We start from the raw sequence: 22,148 nt of genomic DNA on the forward strand, positions 1-22,148 counted from the left end.
ATTTAAGAGGAGAATGGCACGTTGGCACAGCAGCGGGGAGGGAGGCTCTGGCTCCTCGCACCGCGTCACTGTGATTTCGGTTCCAGGCTCTCCTCAAGAAACACGAAGCTTTGATGTCGGACCTCAGCGCCTACGGCAGCAGCATTCAGGCCCTGCGGGAGCAAGCGCAGTCCTGCCGGGTGAGTGCGGCTGTACTGTCAGCAGTTTTAGTAACTTGTGGGAGGCAGCGGAAGTGGCAGGACCCAGAGCCTGTCAGCAGGTGTCGTGGTCGCAGGCAACGTTCTTGTGACCTCACTGTTAAAGTCTTATGCCACAAAGGTGCATGGGCTGTTTAGAAGGAGATTTTTAAAGACATTGGCCAGCTGAAGTCCCTGAATCAGGTTTTATTGGTAGTGTCAGAGAAAAACGCGCATGAACGTGTATTTGGTAAATTTGGTATAGCCGTCAATGTTGTACTCTGTCGTGTGTTTCCATGACATGTCATAAACGTCCTTAATTTAATTGTGTTTGCCCTTCCTTTGGCTTTTTAGCAACAAGTGGCCCCCATGGATGACGAGACTGGGAAGGAGCTGGTCTTGGCCCTCTATGACTATCAGGAGAAGAGTCCCCGAGAGGTCACCATGAAAAAGGGGGATATTCTCACCTTGCTCAACAGCACCAACAAGGCAAGGCACAGAAAGTGGTTGTGTGTGTCTTTCCGTCGACACCATCGATTTTGCTCAGTTGGGTGTCGTTGGGTCATTGATTTCGTCTTCCCAAAGTGGGGCTGATGTCACATTTGAAGAGCTGTTAGTTTCCTCATCAGTGTCCCACGTCGTGTAAGTTTATCCTGTATCATGTATGATCGGGAAGGTCGTCAGTCTGTCTTCCTGAACACCTGCCCGTGGTGTGTGACTGTCTGCGGCAGCTCTTCTCACGGTCGAACACCTTCAGGTGGAATTCCTTCCCCCGCGAGCGACAGTCAGCTTGTGCGTAACTGCAGGTCCGTGCTGCGTCCGGCCATTTGGAATCTCGGCTGTACGGCCACAGTAGACAGTTGAAGATAGCTGTGCCCTCACCCCGAGACACTCTTCTCAGAGTTAAATGCTCCCTGGTTCCTCAGCCTTTCTTCCTTGACATTCTGGTTTGACAGCGGCCTTGAAGTGAGGGTGCCCGGTGCTCCACGTGTTATCCGACTCATCCCGAGGGCTCTTTCCTCCCACCTTGGTGAGGTGGAGAGGTGTCCTCAGCCATTGTTGAGAACCTCATTTCCTCACCCTCAGTTTACCCTAGTAGGGAGAGCTTGAGAAAACCCGGAATTTGTATCTTTCTGTTGGTGCTAATTTAAACCTAAACCAGCCCTCCGGTCTGACTGGGTCATTCCAGAGCAGCGGTGTCCAGGAGAACTTTCTGTGATGGCAGAAATTTTCTAAGTCTGTGCTGGCCCTGCAGTAGCTACTAGCCATGTGTGGTTATCAAGCACCAGTTGACAAGCGCAACTAAGTTTTTCGTTTAATTTTAGTTTATTGAAAGTTACGTAGCCACACGTGGCTAGTGGCTGCTACGGGATAGCACAGCTCTGGTGTTTCGGCAAAGCGAAGGACGTCCTACATGTTGGGTGTCATCACTTCACTCCTGACCCTCTCCATACTTGGCGAGTCATGAAGGGACCGAAATTTCAGTCCTTGTGCCAAGTGACTGTGACACGGACAGAAGATCCTCTTAGCATGGTTAGAGCTCTCCTCTGTGTGTTGCGTGGGCTTGCGAACACACACGCAGGCCTCCTTGGTGTGGCCTTTTCTTGGGGAAGGGGTTTGTGCTCAGTCTCCCGCTTTGTGTCCTTAGGACTGGTGGAAGGTGGAAGTGAACGACCGCCAGGGTTTTGTGCCAGCTGCATACGTGAAGAAATTGGACCCCGCCCAGTCGGCCTCCCGGGAGAACCTTCTGGAGGAGCAAGGCAGCATAGCGCTGCGGCAGGAGCAGATTGACAACCAGTAAGGGCGACAGTCGATTGTAAAGGTCCAGGTGTCACTCGGGGTAATCTGCATCACCCTGGAGCGAGGTTTAGGCAGTGTCCTCAGGCTTCTGGAACAAGCGTTCTTTGGGTCCCCGTCTGCCCTCAGGGACATACTCTTCCTGCTTTCCCATCACCTTTAACCCACAATACCCTGTTTGAACTGCAGGCTCATACCTTTATTTTCCTTTGTTTTGTTTTTTTCCCACATTGTTTTTTTCTTAAACAGCATTTTTTTTTTTTTTTGATTGTTAATATCTGAACCTTTGTCTTCCGGTTCAGGAGCTGCTTTCTGAAATGACAAGTTCGGGTGTCCCACACCCGTACAGCTCTGCCGCTTTTAAAAGGCCGTTCAGAGAGCTGCTCTCTCTCCCATGGCTTTGTGTTCTGAGGATAGAGTTTATTTGGTAATGGCTCTGTCCTTGGTCCCCGGCCTGACCTGTGTCCCTCCTTTAGGGCACACCTAACTCCACTAGTGGAATCAACAGCTTTGGACACTTGGGAGAGATCCAGAATATACGTTCACTCAAGTTGAGAGTAACTGAACTTTTCTGATCTTAATGATTTCTGAAAAGATCAGTTATGTATACACTTACAGAGACTTTTTCTGTTACTGTTAAGATGAGTGAGAGATTTTGACCTGAATCATAAATATGAGAGCAAAAAAGTGAATCAGATACATGACCAAAGTTGTGTATTAGCTCTGAGTTAAAGTGTTTTCTTGGGGCTGTCATTTTATTCCCTGGCCTTGCTCTGTGGAGTTACCGGTGTTTCCAGCGCAGGAAAACATACTGCCTTAACCATGGCAGAATTTTCAGGAAAATGAAGGTGAACTAACTTCTCTGATTAAAAAATCCTGCTGTTTCTCTACTGTGATTTTATTCATGGCCTGGCCTGCTTCCGAGAGCTTTTGAATGGCTCCTTAATTTTCCCCCCTTGGAGCATCCACCATCCCGGCACCAGTTGGAGCCACCGCTTCTCCCTGTGGATGGACCCACTAATCTGTGCATGCTTTTGCTGTGCCCCTCTGTGCAGGACACGCATAACTAAGGAGGCCGGCAGTGTGTCCCTGCGTATGAAACAGGTGGAAGAACTGTGAGTAGGCGTGGCCTCGCTGGGCGCCCGTGTCCATGGCTCTGCTGCCCGTCCCCGCCGCTTCTCGTGAGGGCACTCGGTCACCAGAGAGACGAGGTGGTGGGCGGGACCGCGTCTCTGCGCTGCGGCTTTGGCTCACGCAGGGACAGGTGTCGGTGAAGCTGTGTCAGTTGACAGCCGCTGCTTCCCTTGGTTGCTTCCGTGTGCAGCTGTGTGTTCAGAATGGTGTTGGTTCCCCCTGTCGCCTACTGTGGCGGACCAGCTACTGTCAGCCGCAAACCCTAGGGCTGGTTCTCCAGTGTTCCTTAATTGGAAGGAAGGGAAATGCCTCTCTTCAAAGTGCTCTACTGCTTCGTAACTCGTTGCTTTTTTAATTTATTTTGAGACGCTCAGATGCAATGGTGATTCTAGATCTTTTTTTTTATTTAACTGTTACCGAGTTTGTCCTTTCACATCTCCAAAGATACAGGAGTTCAGTCGTTTGTATTTTTAGTTCCAAAGAGCTAGAATATTCTTGGATTCTTCTTACGGAATTTTCTAGCTAATGAAAAGGTACAGATTACTCCGTATCCTACCCGATTTTCCTTCTGAAGTTGGCAGCACTTTCCCGAGAAATGAATGTAACGTTTCAGACATTTCCTGCCGTTCTAGAGTTACTAACATGCCATATGAGGCTATTTATTTATTTATTTATTTATTTTCATGCGAGGCTATTTAAAGCTCTGTGCCTTCCCCCACTGCCTGAGGGCTGCTCAGAGAATAAATTATGAGAGAGGAGGAACACTATACGTCATGCCCAGCAGACTCATCTCACCTCTGAGCCGTAGTTGCATGAACCCTGTATTTCTGTGCTAAACGCTGGGTCTCCGTCATTTGTGGTTGTGATGTCATAAGTGCGCAGTTGGCCCAGGGATGCGTGCGCCTGGCTGTCGTAGACACCCAGTGGTGAGCAGAACACGTGTGCTTATCCCGGTGGCGATAGTGGGACCTGAGGCTCTTCATCTTCATCTGCGTTCTGGTACATGGTCACCAGGGCATTCTCATTCCACCCATCGCCTTGGAGCCACATCTCGGAGACACCTGGTAGCTTCCTCGATGTTAGGGGTAGAGCCTCTGTAGGGAGCTAACTGCCGTCCTTGCCCTCTCTTGTCCCCCTCTCGAATGCTGTCAGATACCATTCTTTGCTGGAACTGGGTGAGAAGCGGAAAGGCATGTTGGAGAAGAGTTGTAAGAAGTTTATGTTGTTCCGTGAAGCGAACGAGCTCCAGCAGTGGATCAACGAGAAGGAAGCGGCTCTGACGAGTGAAGAGGTCGGCGCGGACTTGGAGCAGGTCGAAGTGCTGCAGAAGAAGTTCGACGACTTCCAGAAGGTGCGGGGGCCTTGCAGCTGAGCCAGGAAATCGTTTTAAGAACGGTTGTCTTAACTTTCGACCACAGATCACTAGAGTGAAAATTGCATAAATTATATTCTGCCATCTGTGTAGCTATTTTTAAATGATTTTATTTTATTGTTTATTCATTATTATGCCCACAGCACCTGACCAGGTGGTCTCCCATCCAAGTACTAACCGGGCCCGACCCTGCTTAGCTTCCGCGATCAGACACGTTCCAGGATCGGGCACGTTCAGGGTGGCATGGCTGTAGACTTTAAATGACTTCAACCCAGACTTCTCTTGGGTCGGTTTAGTTCCAAGGAAATACATGCAGTTTCTCTTCACATGGGTTTAGGACTGCTAACCCGAAAATACAGAAATGCGCAAAAATATTTTTTTTCAGTTGGGGTAAAATTCACATAACACACGGGTAGCTATTTTAAAGTATACGATTTGGAGGCATTTGGTATAGTCACAGGTTGTGCAGTCATCACCTGTATCTAAGAGTTCTAAAACACTTTCATCACTGCAAAAGGAAAGCATGCGCCATTAAGCAGGCATCCCCATCACACTCCAGCCCTGGCCACCCACAGGTCTGCATTTTGTCTCCGGATTTACGTATTCTGGACGTTTTCTATGAATGGGCTCATATGTGGCTATTTATGACTGCTTTCTCTGAGCATGTTTTCAAGTGTTCGTCTTTGTAGCACATTATTACTCCACTACTTTTTGTGGCTAAATAGTAATGCATCCCATGCATGTTCCACATTTGGTTTATGCATTTCTTGGTTTAAAAGCATTCTTATAACCAATTAAAATGAGTTTGGGGGTTTTTCTCCCAAAGCGACTAGCATTAAAATGTCATCGCATTCTAGTCATCGTGTCTTCGTTCCCAAGAAAGACTCTTTAAAACTCTCCATTCAACCAAAATGATGATTCGTTAACTACAGTTTATTAAGTAAAATTGAGACCGACTATTTCCAATACCCAATTGTATTCTTAAATCAGGATTTCCTGATTTACGTCACTGTCGAGAAATAGAATAACCGATTCATAGGATACCTATTGAACAGAAATTTATAGGCACAAACTGTAGCTCATGAAGATCTGTCACCTTCCTTCTTCAACTTGCTCTTGTGAGTCTTAGTTATGGCTTTTGCTTTAAAGGATCTGAAGGCCAATGAGTCACGGCTGAAAGACATCAACAAGGTGGCTGAAGACCTGGAGTCTGAAGGTCTCATGGCAGAGGAGGTGCAGGCAGTCCAGCAGCAGGTAGGTATCAGGATCTTGCGTTGAGGCTCTGTTGCCATGAGGAAGCAGCTTGGTTCCTTCCTGTGTTTTTCATAGCCCAGGGTGTAGGTCAGGTCCTCCGTGTTTCTCTTCCGTGCACTAGTCTCTCTCACCTTCACAGAGCAAGGAGAACACCTCCTGTCTTCTTTTTATACCCGTTAAATATTGTGAAAGTTGTTTCATGTTTCTGTAGCTTTTAACTGATAATAAACTCATTCATTCCTTAAACAAAAGGCTTTACTGGTATCTCCAGGTGGGCTGTCCGTCATTTTTTAACCATCCTGTGTCTCCAGGTTGACAGTAGCGAGTGTTACTGAGAGCTGTGTGTTTCCTCTAATATTAACGCCGATTTCTCTTTTTCTTTGTAGGAGGTGTATGGCATGATGCCAAGGGTAAGTCCCAGGTCCTTCACGTGGAGCTCGAACGTGAGACGGCATAGACTTTAGGAAGAATATAAAGTCAAGAGCCTCTTAAGGATTTCTGTTCCTGAACCTCAGGCCTGCCCTTTGTGTGTAAAAATCTGGGAAAGAAATAGCAGACGTTGGTTACTTTTTTTATTTTAGTCTCAGGTGTACAGTGCAATGGCTAGACGTTTATATAATTTACGAGATGATGTTCCCAGTCACTCTAGCGCCCATCTGGCACCACCCACACAGTTACAGTAACATTCACTACATCCTCTATGCCGTACTCTACAGCCATGACTATTTGCAACTGCTAATTTGTATTTCTTCTTACTTTCATCATTTTTGGTATACCGTCATCTCTTCACCTTGCAAATTGGTACATTGATTTCTATTTGCCATTCTCCAAGAGACCAGTGTAGTTGTTTTTTTGGTTTTTTTTTAGGCGAGGCAACCTTTGGTTGACCTTACAGATTGTAAAGACCTTGTCAGTTTATAATCCCTTATTTTTTAATTTTTTACACCTACAGCACCTGGTCTTCCTAGGTGGTCTCCCATCTAAGTACTAACCAGGCCCGACCCTGCTGAGCTTCCGAGATCAGACGGGATCGGGCTTGTGCAGGGTGGCATGGCCGTAGACTAGAGACCAGTGAAGTTTTTCTCTCTTCGGTTTTCTAAAAAAGCGTTTAATCTTTTTGGTTTATTTATTACCTCTTTTCAAAGAATCATATGAAAATGAGTTGGTCGTTTTCACATTTTCTCATTTTTTCGGCATGAACAGAATTTTTCTCTCCTATTTGTTTGCTTCATTTTCCTCAAGCAGCTTTGCAGCTTGCTCTCACACAATGGTAACCTCTAAGTGCTGTTTGGGTTCATTAGAAGGAAGGGTGGGGTGTTGTTTGTGTCAATTGCATGGCTGCCTAAACTCTTCCTCCTTTGACTAGGATGACACCGATTCCAAGACAGCCTCCCCCTGGAAGGTAAGAACTCCTTTGCATGTAATTGTTCCCAAAGGTGGTACGGGAACAAAAGTATTTTATGTCCTTTTCCGGCGTGCCTGCTCCTGAGCATTCAGGCTTGTTTTGAACCTTTGGTCATTTCTGGACTCGTTTGGGCTGGTTTCTCTCTGACCCTGCATTTTTTGAATCTGTTCTCTCTTAAAACGTGTTGATGACAGAGCTAAAACGTGTTGATGACAGAGCTAAAATGTTCCGACGCAGATGCTCGGGGACGAGTCCACTTAGATGGCATTTATTCCCCACGTTGCTGCCAGAATGGACTCCGCAGAGGTGGCACTGCGTCGTCGGGCGTGGTCCACTCGTAGGTTTGCAGCCCAAAAGGACATGACGTGAACAAGAAAAGGACCGAGAATGAAAAGGGGAGGAAAGAGTCATTCGTAGTCTGCCTGACCACTTTCTCTGTGGCCCACGAAAGGCTGCCCAGAAGACACTGAATCCCGAGGGAGATGAGAAGGTGAAAAGGGAGGAATAAGAGGTGTCGAGGTGTTTACCAGCTAGAATGGCCGTCGTTCCAGGCGAGGCTGGGCTGGAGCTTGACCAGGAACACAGGAGAGAGGTTTTTTTGTATGCGGTGTTTCTAGCCAGGATTCTGCAGCTAGCTGCCCACGTCCTAGATGCTTAGCCTCTTTCCTCCTGACCCAGCGCTTCAGGAGCACGTTGTTTGAGTTATCGGCAGGCAAGTGAGAGCAGGTTTCTACTTTAAAAGGGCACTTTTCCTAAGATGGGAAGAACGCATGAAAACCTAGAAACAAAAAAGCCTCCCGCCACCAGCCCTGCGAGGGGGGTGCGTCTCCCCGCCGCGGTCTCCTTGTCTGAGGGCTGAGGTGAAGGGTCTGTTTTTCCTGCCTCCTACCCCTCCAGGCTCTGACTTTTCTTATTAAATAGGCTTTAATTTCGCTTTCTCCCCTTTTCTCAATGTTAATTTTTCTTATATAGCAAAATGTGATCATTGGTGACGTGAATGGGCAACAGCCTTACCTGTCTGACCTGGCAGTTTTTCTGGTGACAGGTTTTCTTTCAGAAATGTAAATTCTTTCAGAAATGGCTTTATAAACACCAAGACCTATTTCTAAAATGGATTAGAGACAGTGGGTGTCTACCTCCTGAATCCTGTGCACACCCACGGTGGTCGAAAATGTCACCTGTGTGTATCATAGGAACATCTGATGAGCCTCTCTGCGTCCCAGCTTGGCCCCCCCTTTTTTTTTTTGCATGCCCTGAAGATCGTGGGCATCACAGTGCGTGCCAAATGGAGTTTCAGGTGAAATGAAGTGGGCTCTGAGATCCCAAGAGACATTTCATTTTTAAAAGAAGTAACTATGTTGATGGGAAGAAAGCTAATTCGTTGGTTTACGGTTTTTTTAATCTGGTAAGGCTGTTGCCTTTAGTTCAAGGAGATACTTAAAAACAACAGCAGCCCGATAACCATAATTAGAAATAAAATTATTGGTCTGCTTGCCTGTTAAACAGTCTTAGCTGCTAGCATTTGTTAAATTATGTTTTCTGGACTGTTCTGTAGTATGGATAAGAAAAAGACACTAACCGTGAGCCTTTGAGCTGTTTTTCTGTCCAACCAGCTGTTTTAATGGCGTTTTTCACTATTTTCACTCCTCATCAAGGAAAATTAATCATTGAGTGTCATCTAATTGTGCACTTGGGTGTTTCCATGACTCTCTGGTGGTTGATACTTTTGTCAATGCTGCTGCTCAGATTTCTGACAGTATCCTTTTAAGTTAATTTTGGTTGACGATCGGGAACTAAATGGCACTTGCATCTCAGATTTTTGTCCTTTAATTGGCAGACGCTTGATTACTTTTGCTCTTCTGCTTTCCTCCCCCACATAGTCTGCTCGCCTGATGGTTCACACCGTGGCCACCTTTAATTCCATCAAGGTAAGAAACCACGACCAGTCCCTCTGCCTCCTTCACCAGTTTCCTTCTCCTGTCTTCGTGGAAATCTTGTCCTGATAAGTTGTGTAAGCTGTCGCACATGTCACCCTCCTGGGTCCGAGGGTGTCCTGAGCCAGTATTAACTCTCTTTGTGCACCGAGGTTGGCTTGCCCAGCCACGAACTCTTCAGGTCTTCACAGAGTTAGCCTTCCCTTAGGTCCCAGGAGATCCGGGAGCTGCAAGGAGCATATTGTCCAGAAGGCAGTGGCTGCCTCTCTTGCCTCCTGTCAAGAGAGGTTCAGTCTCTTTTTCTGGACCCCAGGGTGGTTTGTCTCTTGCCCTGGCACTCCTGTATTCTCAGGCCTGCTGGGGCCGGGTGATGCAGCAGGCTCGGTCTTTGGAGGCAGTAGACTCTGGGATTTATCCACCTGGCAGTTATTTGCGAAGTAGTTGCTACACGGCAGGCGGTAGGCTAGGAGCTGAGAGTGAGGTGGAGTCAGCTGTATCGAAGGTGATTCCAGGTCAGGTGTTGGGAACGTTCACGCCGTCAGATTCGGCTAGCTTTGGCAAGGTTCTGACTTTCTGAAATTTTGCTGTAGTTGTGCACTGATGTGTTCAAATAGGAAGGTTGGGAAGAGGAAATGATTTGTGTCCCAGTCTTTCCTTTCAAGTTAAAGCACCAGTGCTTTGGCCCTTCTCGCAGTGTCTGGCGTGGGCCTGACGCTCTACTGTCGTCCTGCAGGAGCTGAATGAGCGTTGGCGGTCCCTGCAGCAGCTGGCCGAGGAGCGGAGCCAGCTCCTGGGCAGCGCCCATGAGGTGCAGAGGTTCCACAGGTGAGGGCCAGCGCAGGGCTGGGACAGGGAGACTCTACGACTGCTGGGCTTGCCCCCTCAGTCCTCACACTTGCTCGCTAAGCTCTCAGAGTGACAGCTGGGCTCATTGATAGCTGTGCTTTGGCATCTGGGACCGTGCCTGACAGAGGGCGGATGCTCAGTAAATACTCCTAAGTGAGCGAATGTGTATCTTTGGCTATTTAGAGCTATGGGTGGTAACCACTGAAAAATGTACACACACCAGCCAAAGAAAACGTTCCTGTTTGTCCTGTAATCAAGGCAGCTACACTCAGCATTTTTTGACTTGAATGTCTGTCTCGCCTGTAGAGATGCTGATGAAACCAAAGAGTGGATCGAAGAGAAGAATCAGGCTCTAAACACAGACAATTACGGTCACGACCTGGCCAGTGTCCAAGCCCTGCAGCGCAAACACGAGGGTTTTGAGAGAGACCTCGCGGCTCTCGGCGACAAGGTGAGAGGCTGCAGAGTTGGCTTCCTGCAGTTGTGCCGAAGGCAGAGCCAGGTCTTACGTTGTACAGAGCAGAGCCCCCTTATTTCTTGCTTATTTACCACTCCCCTCCCCGACCCAGGTAAATTCCCTCGGGGAAACAGCTGAGCGCCTGATCCAGTCTCACCCCGAGTCGGCGGAGGACCTCCAAGAGAAGTGCACGGAGTTAAACCAGGCGTGGAGCAGCCTGGGGAAGCGTGCAGACCAGCGCAAAGCCAAGCTGGGCGACTCGCACGACCTGCAGCGCTTCCTCAGCGACTTCCGGTGAGAGGCCCTCGCTCACGCGGAGGACCGTCTAGTGGTCCTTCTCCCTGGGAGGGTAATTTATGCCAAATGCGAAACAGTCAGACTGCCGAATGCCAAAAAGGCACAAGTATGTCTGCTCCTTACCCGAGTTCGCATCCACACAGGCGCGCGTATGTGCACACACATCTCCCCCTCCGCCTGCCACACAGTATGTTTTTTCTTAGACATATTTTTTACTTAAAATAGATGTACCTTAGTCATTTCCACGAACATTTTTTTTTTCCTTTAGAGAAACTTCAGGGCTACAGAGAAATGGAAAGAATAAAAATGAACACCTATGATGCCCTTCATCCAAAGTCCCTAACTTTTTGTCACCTTTGTTTTCTCTCTGTCTATACTTTTGATTTTCCACAACATGAAAGCAGGTTGCAGATACATCGCACTGTACCCCAAATCCTCCAGCACGCAGCTATGGGCAAGGGCTTTCTGCTGCGTGACTGCATTTCCATGATCCCAGCCCAGAAGTTTGACGGCGGCGCATCAGTATTTAATGCTAGTTCATAATCGGTTTTATCCAGTTGTCGCCAGTGTGTGTTTTGTAGTCAGGGCTTACTTTTTGGTCCAGGATCCAGTCGACAATTTCGTAGTCTGGTATTAATCCAGAACAGGATCCCTCCGCCCTCTGCATCGTCACGCTGACATTTTTGAAGAGTTCAGGCCCATTGCCTTGTAGAATGTCCCATGATCTCGGGACCAGTCTTTTAAAGTCTGCATGGTGTTCCACTGAATGGGTGATTTGTAGCTTGTTTAATAGCACCTCTTGAGGACAGACATTTCTTTTATATACTTTAGTGCTAACACCATTTTCTCGCACACCTGTGCATGAGTGTGTGTGTGTGTGTGTGTGTGTGTGAGTGATCTGGGGCGCGTCCTCTGCTGTTGTGAGAACAGCCAGGTGGTGCTCTTGGCCTTCACAGGCCTCTGGTAGGAGGACCCAGTTGTGTTTGTTTTCTTATTTTGAGGGGAAGGTCACGTAACAGACAGTCATCTTAAAGTGTGTAGTTCATTTACATTTAGTGTATTCACAGTGTTGTACGACCACCCCTCTAGTTTTGAAACTTGTCCTCACCCTAGGAGAATACCCCATCAATTCTGCTTTGTGCCTTTATGGGTTTGCCTGTTCTCAGTGTGTTATATAAAAGGCAGCATATGATACGTGGCCTTATACATTGATTTTTGTGCCCTTGCATGTGGACACCTGTAAGAAGCTGAATTAAATGCATGCATAGGCCTAAGACATGGGCTCTTATGGCTTAATCCTAAAAGAAAGGTGTGTTCATTTGCAGTTGTAAAACATTTAACCACAGCTGTTGTCTTTGTTAGAATCTGTTATTTATTTTATAGGGCAGGAAGATTTTAGTTATAAACCCGTTTTTTCTTCTGAAGAATTTTTTTTTCTTTAATATATTGATAAGATGAACAAGACTCTTTGAAATAATTTGCCCAGAGATTCAGCCCTGTTCATTAGATTGACTAGATTAACCACAAATAACCTTCTGAGACAAGAACTATGCGGTTCCCTCTTTTCCTGGGCAGAGAGCTCACTTGCCAGGTAGCGTAATAGCTGTTCCTCTGTGGCTCTGGTTTCCAGGGACCTCATGTCTTGGATCAACGGAATACGTGGGTTGGTGTCCTCAGACGAGCTGGCCAGGGATGTCACTGGAGCCGAAGCTTTGCTGGAACGACACCAGGTAGGTCAGAAACTTGGTTGCTGCAGTGGGCCGCGAAGAGCGTTACCCGCCCCACACACACACGCACACGCACACGCACAAGCACACTCCTTTTGTTGTGGGTTGGTGGTTGACATCAGAGTGGGCATCTTCGCCAGTTATCTAATCCCTTCCCTCCTCTTGGCAGGAACACCGGACAGAAATTGATGCCAGGGCTGGCACTTTCCAGGCATTTGAGCAGTTTGGGCAGCAGCTGTTGGCTCATGGGCACTATGCCAGCCCAGAGATCAAGGAGAAACTAGACATTCTGGATCAGGAGCGTACAGACTTGGAGAAGGCCTGGGTGCAGCGCAGGATGATGCTGGATCAGTGCCTTGAACTGCAGGTATCTGTTCCAGAGAGGTGCTTCCCGTGGGCCAGAGGGCTTCTGACCAGGTGTTTTGTGTCAAAGGTTCTATCTTCTCACCTGTCTCGCCCCTCCTTCAGCTGTTTCATCGGGACTGCGAGCAGGCGGAGAACTGGATGGCTGCCCGGGAGGCCTTCCTGAATACCGAAGACAAAGGGGATTCGCTGGACAGTGTGGAGGCCCTGATCAAAAAACACGAGGACTTCGACAAAGCCATTAACGTCCAGGTGAGGACTTTGTACCTGAGAGTCCAAACCTGGATTTTCCCCGATGTTCTCTGTCAGCGTGTTCTCCTTTTCTCTCTTGATGACTAGAGTAAAAATTAGTTACCGACTTCATTAATTCAGCTAGAGAGCTTTGGCAGCGCTCCTAAGTTATAATACTTGATTTTGACTACACAAAAGAAGCAACGTAGTGACCGTTACATCGCCAAGGAATACTTGCACTGTCTAGGAAAAAAGGTAGTTACATAAGTAAGTTTTGAAACTTTACATAAGAATCCTGATGTTTTTGAGGTTTTAATAAGGGGGATGTCAGGGGGAAAAAATACTGGAACGCAAACAAACACGAAGTTATAGTTAGGTAAGGTAATGTACGAATGTAACCAAATCAGAAAGACGTGTAACTATGGTTTATAACCCACCTCATTGAAAATCTGACAACCTTTTCCTATTAAGTAAGCCTAATTTTGAATGTGACATTTACTGGTGTTCTCACCACTGCCCGCACCCCCCACCCCAGTGTGACCTGGAGTCTTCTTGAGTTAAACTCTACTCTAATAATGATTGAAATCAAGCTTTCTTCTGGCTTTTTACACTTCTGCTTCTAAAGTGTCAGTGTATTCTGATCCTGCCACCAGCTAGTTCTCAGTCACCCAAAATAACCGTTCTCTCCTCAAGACCTGCAGTCCAGGCGGGGCAGAGCCACCTGGCCCACCTTGACCTCACGCCTCTGTTTGCCCCCAGGAGGAAAAGATTGCTGCTCTGCAGTCCTTTGCCGACCAACTCATCGCCGCCGGCCACTATGCCAAAGGCGACATTGCTAGCCGGCGCAATGAGGTTTTGGACAGGTGGGTGTTCCACGGTGCGGACACCTCCCACCACGCCTGTGTGAGAGCCGCGGCCGGTCTTGTTTGAAGGACGTTCACGTCTAGTCTCGGTTTCACTTGCTCAGATGGCGACGTCTAAAAGCCCAGATGATTGAGAAGAGGTCAAAGCTGGGAGAATCGCAAACCCTGCAGCAGTTCAGCCGGGACGTGGATGAGATTGAGGCTTGGATCAGCGAAAAATTACAGACCGCGAGCGATGAGTCATATAAGGATCCCACCAACATCCAGGTGAGCCGAGCGGGGTGGCCGTTATCTCCACAGTAGCCTGTGTCTTTGAGTAGATGGCGTTAAAGGCGACATCTCTAGAAGGGGGGTACACTTATACACCTGTGCGCTCATGGTCAAGCCAGTGGGAATTATTCTCGTGAGCCAAGCTGGTGAAAGGTCCTTGCACATTGTCAGCCACTTCAAAGCTGCTTTGTCTCTATCGATACCACGTCTGCCGTAAAAAGTCTCTAGGGTCCCCTTCTATTTGCTGTCCCCAAACGCTGAGCTTCCCAGGGGAAGTATGGCAGCAAAATGAGTTTGTTTAATAGCCAATTTGTGTATTCACGTCAGTGTACTGAACTCTTGTTGTTTTAATCTGTTTTTGTAGCTTTCCAAGCTGCTGGTAAGTTTTTTGTTTTTTAAAAATTTCAGTTAAACGAGCTGCAGTATTTGTGTTGTTCTGTATAGATTCTCATTGTCGTGGTCACACATAGTCTGCTGGTGTTTCTTCATCCATACTCGTCATTTCTAATCATCCATCACACCCCGTTCAAGTGTCCCTGTGGGATGTGGCTTTCTCTGTTGTCATTAGCCTGCAAGCCTTCGTTCCCCTTTCCCTTCTTGGTTTATCACTTAGGCAAGTTCTGTACAATGTTTGATTTGGGGGGCAGTAGTTGACTGCTTTCTTTCCAGAGGTGCTTTTAAAAAATGAAATAATCAGCCTTTTCTGTGTAGACGTGGGCTCGTGGCCCTAGGGCAAGGAATCTAGCAAGGTGTGAGAGCGTCACACTGGCCACAGGAAGCGGGCAGCTGGGGATCACGGAGAGGCACACGATCTCCCAAATCTAAGAGGAAACTGGGTGAGGGGCTAAAATACACGTGGACGTCACTCAAGGGGTAGTGAAAGGGAGTTGTCTGTCAAAATGTAGCTCAGAAGTTACTTAAGTGAATGGAAGAAATGAACTAGAACAGGTGGGATTCGAACCTAAGAGTGATCAGAACAGGAAACAGAAGAAGAGGGGAAATTGGGCTTTGTCAGGATTACTGGGTGTCCGAGACCCTCTCTGTTCTTGTTCTGGGGTGCAGGCGCCGGGGTACACTTCCAAGACACTTTGTGTTAGTGCTACAGTCAGCCAGCCAGGTGGCTCCATCCTTTGACAGTTGCTGCCCCTGAAATGAAACATTCGATGCAGAATCCTTTCGCAGCTATACTGCTTTTTTTCTTTTAGTTCTTTTTTTCCCCCAAATAACACTCTCTCGAGATCCTGCATTTCTCACCCAGAATTACGCCATAGCTACATCCTCGCACTTGCGTCTTGTGTTCCGCATCTCCTGTTTCTTCGTGTATTTTAAAAACCCTCCTTGTCAGGCCCAGATTCCTGAGTCCATCGCTCCTCCAGCCCTCTAGTTCCTAGTAAAGTAAAAAGAAATTCCCACCTAGAGTCAAGCTTGGATTTTGACAACATCCAAGAGTATTGATAATGACAGCGACCACGTGAGAAGTCGGTCAAGCCAAGGTCCGCAGCACCCGTGGACGTCTCCTGTGTCACGGGGGGTCAGGCTGACCGTCAGTTCCATCACTTTGTAGTGATCGCTGCCTTAGATGTTGAGGGATCGTGTGTGTGTTATTATTAGAGCTTCCGTCCACTAAGGAGAAAGCTGAGGATGAAATTTATGTACAGGTAGATTCAAAACTGCAGTTGGCCATTGCCATCTTCTGCATAATGTTAGAAGATACGTAATTCTGGGACTTTACTCCCAAATAGCTAGTCCAGCTGATTTAAGAATTGACTCATTGACCTACTCCCGAGCTGGAGCGTTTCCTTTCTCTTGGCCCAGCCCCTCCGCTGCACTTTCAACAGACTGACCCCGAAAATAGTCACAAATTCTGTGATTGCCTTCTCCAAAAAATGTTAGCACTGCCCCCAGATCTGTACGTTTGCTACCACGCCCTTCCTTCCTACCATCTTCTCCCTTCCCCCTGAGAAGGTGGAACGCGTAGGACCTGGTTTTGAAAGGGGTTTTTTTGGTATTTTTAGAGCAAGCACCAGAAGCACCAGGCCTTCGAAGCAGAGCTACACGCCAACGCTGACCGGATCCGCGGCGTCATTGACACCGGCAACTCCCTGATTGAACGTGGGGCCTGTGCCGGCAGCGAGGATGCCGTCAAGGTAGGGCCCCCGCCGCCCCAGGGAGGAGAGGGGCTGGTTCGACTTGTCAGCGCGTTACAGCCAACTCGATGATGGCTTTAAAGCACAGCCTTAATAGGCGACTTTGGGCTACACCACAGACGGGGACGCGGGTGGGAATGGCTCCTCTGAGCGTTGTCCGTTCTCTTCTCGTGACTGTGTCAGCTCGGCTTAAGCCCAGCGGGCTCTCCATGGACGTTACCATTTCTGATGGCTTCTTCTCGTCCCTAGGCCCGGCTGGCTGCCTTGGCCGACCAGTGGCAATTCCTGGTGCAAAAGTCCGCTGAAAAGAGCCAGAAACTGAAAGAAGCCAATAAGCAGCAGAACTTCAACACGGGGATCAAGGACTTCGACTTCTGGCTCTCTGAGGTAACGCCGAGAGGTTCTCCCTTCCTGTCCCCAGAGGACGTCCGGTGTTTTGGGATAGTAGATCGGTCAGCAAGCGAAAAATTCAGGACAAGTCAGGGCTCTCTCGGTGCCCCCTTTAGCAGACATCTTCATAATCAAATGGGAGTCGTGTGCTGTGTGAGATTCATGAGTGGAAGGCAGGAATGTGGAGAGGAGAGAGAGCTCATCTTGGTGTGAGACTCATCTCTATAGGGAGCGCAAATAGGAGATCATGGGGTCCAGGTGGCAGGCGGCTCGACCGAGTCGGCCCAGATAGGAAGTCACAGTCAGCCACACGTCCTCAGTAGAAAAGTTGGAGAGTACAGAAAGTATAAGAAATAGAAAAGTTTCAGAGATCACCACTCTGTACGTATTTCCGTGAACATTTGTAGAGTTGTATTCTTATATGTAGTTGGGCTCACGATGTAATTATCATTAGTACCTATTGAATGTGTTATCCTAAGTCACTAGAAATTCTTCCTGACCATTTGAATAACTTCCTAAATCCGTATTAGAGTTGTACCGTCATTTAACTGTTCCCGTGTTGTCGCATATTCAGGGATTCCAGCTCTTTGGTGATATACATTGTGCTGCAGTGAACACCTCGTATGTTAACCTTTGCCCATGCTGCTGAATCTCTCCCTAGGGCAGTTTCCTTGAAGTGGTATCGCTGTGCGTTTTGCCATCATACCACTGCGAAGGTTCAGTGACCCTGCCTTTAGCTGTGGAAGTTAAATTCATAGGCGCTTGAGTCTGTTTGATTGACAGAAAGGGAGAGTTTGATTGACAGAAATGGACAGAAAGTCCTTTTAAGCCGTGGAGCCGATCCAGGCCGAGCAGGCATAACAGTAACTTGTGATTGAGAAGTTCGCCGCTCCCCATGCAGACACCCAGAATAACAGCTGGGCATCCTGGATTGTCCGGAACGCCGCATGGGCACCATACGTGATCTTTCCTTTTTGCGTCTCGCTGCCAGGTGGAAGCCCTTCTGGCATCTGAGGATTACGGCAAAGATCTTGCTTCTGTGAACAACTTGCTGAAAAAACATCAGCTACTGGAGGCGGATATATCTGCCCACGAGGTGAGCAGAGGGGGTGGCCAGGCCTGTGTCTGGATACGGCTGTGCATCACCTCTTGAGGACCAGGGTCCTTGGGGAAGGGGACTGATGTCCGTCACTGAATGTCACTGAGGTTCTCAATCATTGTGGTCTCGGGCCATTTATACTCTGCACTGTTATCGAGGGGCCCCTAGGAGTTTGGTATTTGGGCTTTGTCTACCAGTATTCACCATTATTAAAAGTAAGTGAATTTTAAAAGTTAAATTATAAACGATATCGAAGGGTTATATACTGTACGACTTCATTTATCTAACAGTCTCAAAATGACAAAATATAGAGGTGGAGAACAAATTAGTAGTTGTCAGGGGGTGGGGACAGGGTGGGCGTGCAGCTGTAAAGGTACCAGGAAATTCCTTTGTGCTAACAGAACAAGGTCTGTGTCTCGATTTTGGTTGTGATTACATAAACCTACCATACAATGAAATCGCGTGGAACCACACAGTGCGCTCACAGAGACACAAACGAACACACGTAAAGAATGGTGAGATCTGAATGAGGTCTGTGGCTTGGTGGTATCAGTGTCAGCTTCCTGGTTTTGATACTGTGCAACTTCTGATGAGTCTATAATTACTTCAAAATAAAAGATTAAGAAAATAAATTTATTAACTTATTTAAAATAATAAAACCATTATAAGTTAACGTAAATAATTTATTTTGTGAATAATAACTATTTTTCCAAAAACAAAAGTAATAGAGTGGCGTTGGTTGTATTTTTGCAAATTTCTTTAATGTCCAGCTTAATGGAAGACAGCTGGCTTCTCATAGCTGCTTCTGAGTTCATTCTGTCGTGAGGTGTCCTCTGCGATGAAAGTACAGCCTCACAAAGGGAGTAGTGTTTTCACTCAGATCATTAATGTGAGTGTGTGATACTCCACTAAACTCAGGAAGTGGTAGTTTCTTAAAGGTTAGTTGCGACGTGCACTCTGAAACCATATCAGTTTTTATACCATTCTCTGTTAAAATCCACTGGTCATGTTGAACTTCCAATGGATCTTTTATCCATGCATGATGTTGCAAAATCATCTGGGAAACACTGGTTCACTGAGTTACGTAGATCTTCTAAATGTTGACGTGTTTTGCTATATCTTCACATTAGTAAACGTCACAACCAGTTGCAACAGAAAAATTGTTACTTATTAGAAAGCTGTCAGGCTCATAGAAGTAGGTGGAAATTTTCCAAAATTCCAATTTTTTCATGAAACTTTGAATTTGATCATTTGCAGCAGACTCAGTTTTTCTTAAAGTGACAGGTTCACCTGTTTCATTCTCGACACAGTGTCCGTCAGGTCCCAAAGTGTGAATGACCACAGTTGGTTGGTCTTTCACATACGCGCAGTGGCCCATGAAAAAGCAGCTCGTTGAGCTCGCACCACGTGCCTGTCCTCGAGAGTCCTCGCACTCCAGCGTGCAGCCGAAGTGCATGCCTGTGCTTCCCATTTTCCCACGCATGTACTCAAAATGGATATTTAATAACGTTAACAGCTTTGGCTGCTGTTTAAAGCGTGTTTGTGAGTGAGATAGCATTTTTTCCTGCAAGTGCAGGGCACTGAGGAAATTTGCTCAGTGCGGTTTGCCACGGCCTTGGGCTCAGGCACCAGCGCACCCCTCATCGCTTCTGCACCATCAGTGCAAATGACCACGCTAAAAATATAACGTCTGTGTGTTATTACAAAAATAGTCCTGACCGCTTAGAACCACAGGGACCTACACACCACACTTTGAGAATGTCAGCATTCCACAGCGAGTAAACCGTAAACCAACCTGCCAGCGAGGAACACCGCCCTTAGTTTCAAGCAGGCGTTCCCAGAGACCCGGATTCCTGACCCCTCGCACCATGTGCCCTGCCCCAGGATCGCCTGAAGGACCTGAACGGCCAGGCAGACAGCCTGATGACCAGCAGTGCCTTCGACACCTCCCGAGTGAAAGACAAGCGGGACACCATCAACGGTCGTTTCCAGAAGATCAAGAGCATGGCGGCCTCCCGGCGAGCCAAGCTGAATGAATCCCATCGCCTGCACCAGTTCTTCCGGGACATGGATGACGAGGAGTCCTGGATCAAGTACGTGCTCTGGGCCCCCTGGGATGCCCCTTGAGCCTTTAATGGCAGTAGGAAGCATGTGAGAGGAGGTCCCACCTCTGGACCGTAGTGGTGAGACACGGAAGTGTGGCAGAAGGTCACAGCCTCAGCAGCCACGCTAGGCCTAACTGTGCCATACACTCCCCATGGAACGCTTCTGTTTCTTCTGACGTCCCTGTGCGCAACGATGATGGTCAGCGATGGCCTCCAGCTGGTGGTGATGCCCGACAGTGACACTCGACCTTGTCTAGACCCTGCCCTGACATCCCCGGGGAATCTGACCTGGAAGAGAGTCTGATCAGTTGGGGAAGGTAGATTCTTGAAGGAAGGAGAGTTTGTTTTTAATCCTCACTCCTCCCCAAGTTTCAGTCTACCCTTTCCAGTCGATGTGTCACGTAAACAGCAATTTTACAGAGAAAAATCTCTCAGTTCCTCACAGCCTTTTAAGTTACATCGCTATCTCCGTAATTCCATGTTTAATATGTGTATATTTGGTAAAGCAGGGTTGATAGGGTGATAGCACAGGCCCCTCCCTGTTCTCCAGTGTACCCCGACCCTCCGCGGAGTCAGACACAGTAGGTGCCCAGAGACATGTGTGGACACTGTTCGTTTGGGAAATAGAGGCTGTTGTTTTCCAGAAGACTGGCAAGACTTTTCCTGGAGAGCTGGGTGGATGTGGGTGAAAGGCATCTGGGGTCCGTGAATTTCATAGCTCTTGCGACCAGACATCTCCAGCTGAAAGCCTGGAGGTGCAGAGACACTGCCTGTGTCATCCAGGGAGAAGAAGCTGCTGGTGAGCTCTGAGGACTATGGCCGAGACCTAACAGGTGTGCAGAACTTGAGGAAGAAGCACAAACGGCTGGAGGCAGAGCTGGCCGCGCACGAGCCTGCGATTCAGGTGAGCAGAGCCCTTCCGGCCGAGCGGGCAGCGGGGTTTGTGTGGCCCGTGCCACGCACTGCGAAGCCCTTTGCTCTTGTTCATTTCCCTGAGGTCTCTACGGCGCTTATGACGCCTCATTCCAAACCTGGAAGGAGCAGCTCTGAATGCGATGTTGAAGCCTTTTCCTGGAAGCATCTAGAAGCGAGGACTAGCTGTTAACCTGTCATTCTTGTCGGTCAGGGTGTCCTGGACACTGGAAAGAAGCTGTCTGACGACAACACCATCGGGAAGGAGGAGATCCAGCAGCGTCTGGCGCAGTTTGTGGAGCACTGGAAAGAGCTGAAGCAGCTGGCGGCGGCTCGGTGAGCGGCCAGAGGGAGGAGCTCGGGCCCCGCTCCTGGGTACGGTGGGGAGGCTTGCTTGGAGCTTCGGGCCCTCCTGCCACCTCCAGGACCCTTAGGTGTGCAGGTGCCACAGTCGGCTTGCTCCAGAGCCACCTCTCACAGGCCCCTGCTGAGCTGATTCTGTTACGTGAATCTGGACCCAGCACGTGGTTCCAGAATTTCTTCTTTGACCAACACTGTCTCTACTTCGTGTTACGCAGAAGGCTCGACTGAACCGTTTACATCTGACGCTTGTCTCACTGTTAATGTTTTAAGCGCGTGTTAACTCTCAGTCAAAGTTGGACGAGGTCATTGCTGATTCTTCTCTGTCTCCTATAATAAGGGGCCAGCGGCTAGAAGAGTCCTTGGAATATCAGCAGTTTGTAGCCAACGTGGAAGAGGAGGAAGCCTGGATCAATGAGAAAATGACGCTGGTGGCCAGTGAAGATTATGGGGACACTCTGGCTGCTATCCAGGTCAGAGAAACTGAAGACACCACCTGATCCCCCTCCAGCAACTGCCTGCTGGTCGCCATTTTCCTGCTGGTTGGTTCAGTGGCTGTGCCCTATCCAGGGGAGCAGAGTCAGCAGCCAAGGTCTCATCGCTGGATTTTTCCCTCATGCTAGAGACATTTTCCCTCTGTAGACAAATTGGCATGACTGAGCCCCATCGTCAAGCAGTATTACTAGTGTCGTCTTCACTGGTCATTAGTACGCCGTTAGTTAGCTGTGGCTGCCATAACTAAGTGCCACAAACTGGGTGGCTTTAAAACAATAGAAATTTATTGTCTTATTACAGTTCTGGAGATTGGAAGTCTGAAATGAAGGTGTCGACAGGGCCTTGCTCTCCGATACTTCTCAGAGAGAATCAGACCCTTCCTTGTCTCTCCTGCCTTCCTCGGCTTGTGACCATATCACTCCAATTTCTACTTCTGTGTTCAGTGGCTGTCTTCCCTCTATGTCTGTCTGTCCATGGCATTCTCTCCGGGTGTGTCTGTCCAAGTTTCCCTTTT

The 22,148-nt window shown here is 48.1% G+C and overlaps 1 protein-coding gene and 1 non-coding gene across 3 annotated transcripts in view; one reads left to right on the plus strand and one right to left on the minus strand.

The window, feature by feature from the left end:
- The window catches only part of SPTAN1 (spectrin alpha, non-erythrocytic 1), a 48,181-nt gene that overhangs the window by 15,545 nt on the left and 10,488 nt on the right, over positions 1-22,148 (plus strand). The window contains exons 19-42 of one of the 2 annotated variants that reach the window (XM_006918023.3): positions 87-179; positions 531-665; positions 1,825-1,973; positions 3,029-3,088; positions 4,260-4,458; positions 5,629-5,733; positions 6,120-6,143; positions 7,100-7,135; positions 9,019-9,066; positions 9,806-9,897; positions 10,225-10,369; positions 10,488-10,669; positions 12,303-12,402; positions 12,569-12,766; positions 12,868-13,014; positions 13,753-13,856; positions 13,961-14,123; positions 16,142-16,273; positions 16,523-16,660; positions 17,655-17,759; positions 19,647-19,855; positions 20,651-20,771; positions 20,994-21,115; positions 21,480-21,612. In XM_006918023.3, the coding sequence (XP_006918085.1) occupies positions 87-179; positions 531-665; positions 1,825-1,973; positions 3,029-3,088; positions 4,260-4,458; positions 5,629-5,733; positions 6,120-6,143; positions 7,100-7,135; positions 9,019-9,066; positions 9,806-9,897; positions 10,225-10,369; positions 10,488-10,669; positions 12,303-12,402; positions 12,569-12,766; positions 12,868-13,014; positions 13,753-13,856; positions 13,961-14,123; positions 16,142-16,273; positions 16,523-16,660; positions 17,655-17,759; positions 19,647-19,855; positions 20,651-20,771; positions 20,994-21,115; positions 21,480-21,612 (2,940 nt within the window). The remainder of the gene's footprint in view (positions 1-86; positions 180-530; positions 666-1,824; positions 1,974-3,028; positions 3,089-4,259; positions 4,459-5,628; positions 5,734-6,119; positions 6,144-7,099; positions 7,136-9,018; positions 9,067-9,805; positions 9,898-10,224; positions 10,370-10,487; positions 10,670-12,302; positions 12,403-12,568; positions 12,767-12,867; positions 13,015-13,752; positions 13,857-13,960; positions 14,124-16,141; positions 16,274-16,522; positions 16,661-17,654; positions 17,760-19,646; positions 19,856-20,650; positions 20,772-20,993; positions 21,116-21,479; positions 21,613-22,148) is intronic. The other variant, XM_006918024.3, reaches the window with a different exon arrangement.
- Positions 6,677-6,795, minus strand: LOC112484860. Its single transcript, XR_003048267.1, has one exon. It is a non-coding gene; the product is annotated as a 5S ribosomal RNA (ribosomal RNA).

The sequence above is a fragment of the Pteropus alecto genome, unplaced genomic scaffold (assembly GCF_000325575.1).
Source record: "Pteropus alecto unplaced genomic scaffold, ASM32557v1 scaffold67, whole genome shotgun sequence".
NCBI lineage: Eukaryota > Metazoa > Chordata > Mammalia > Chiroptera > Pteropodidae > Pteropus > Pteropus alecto.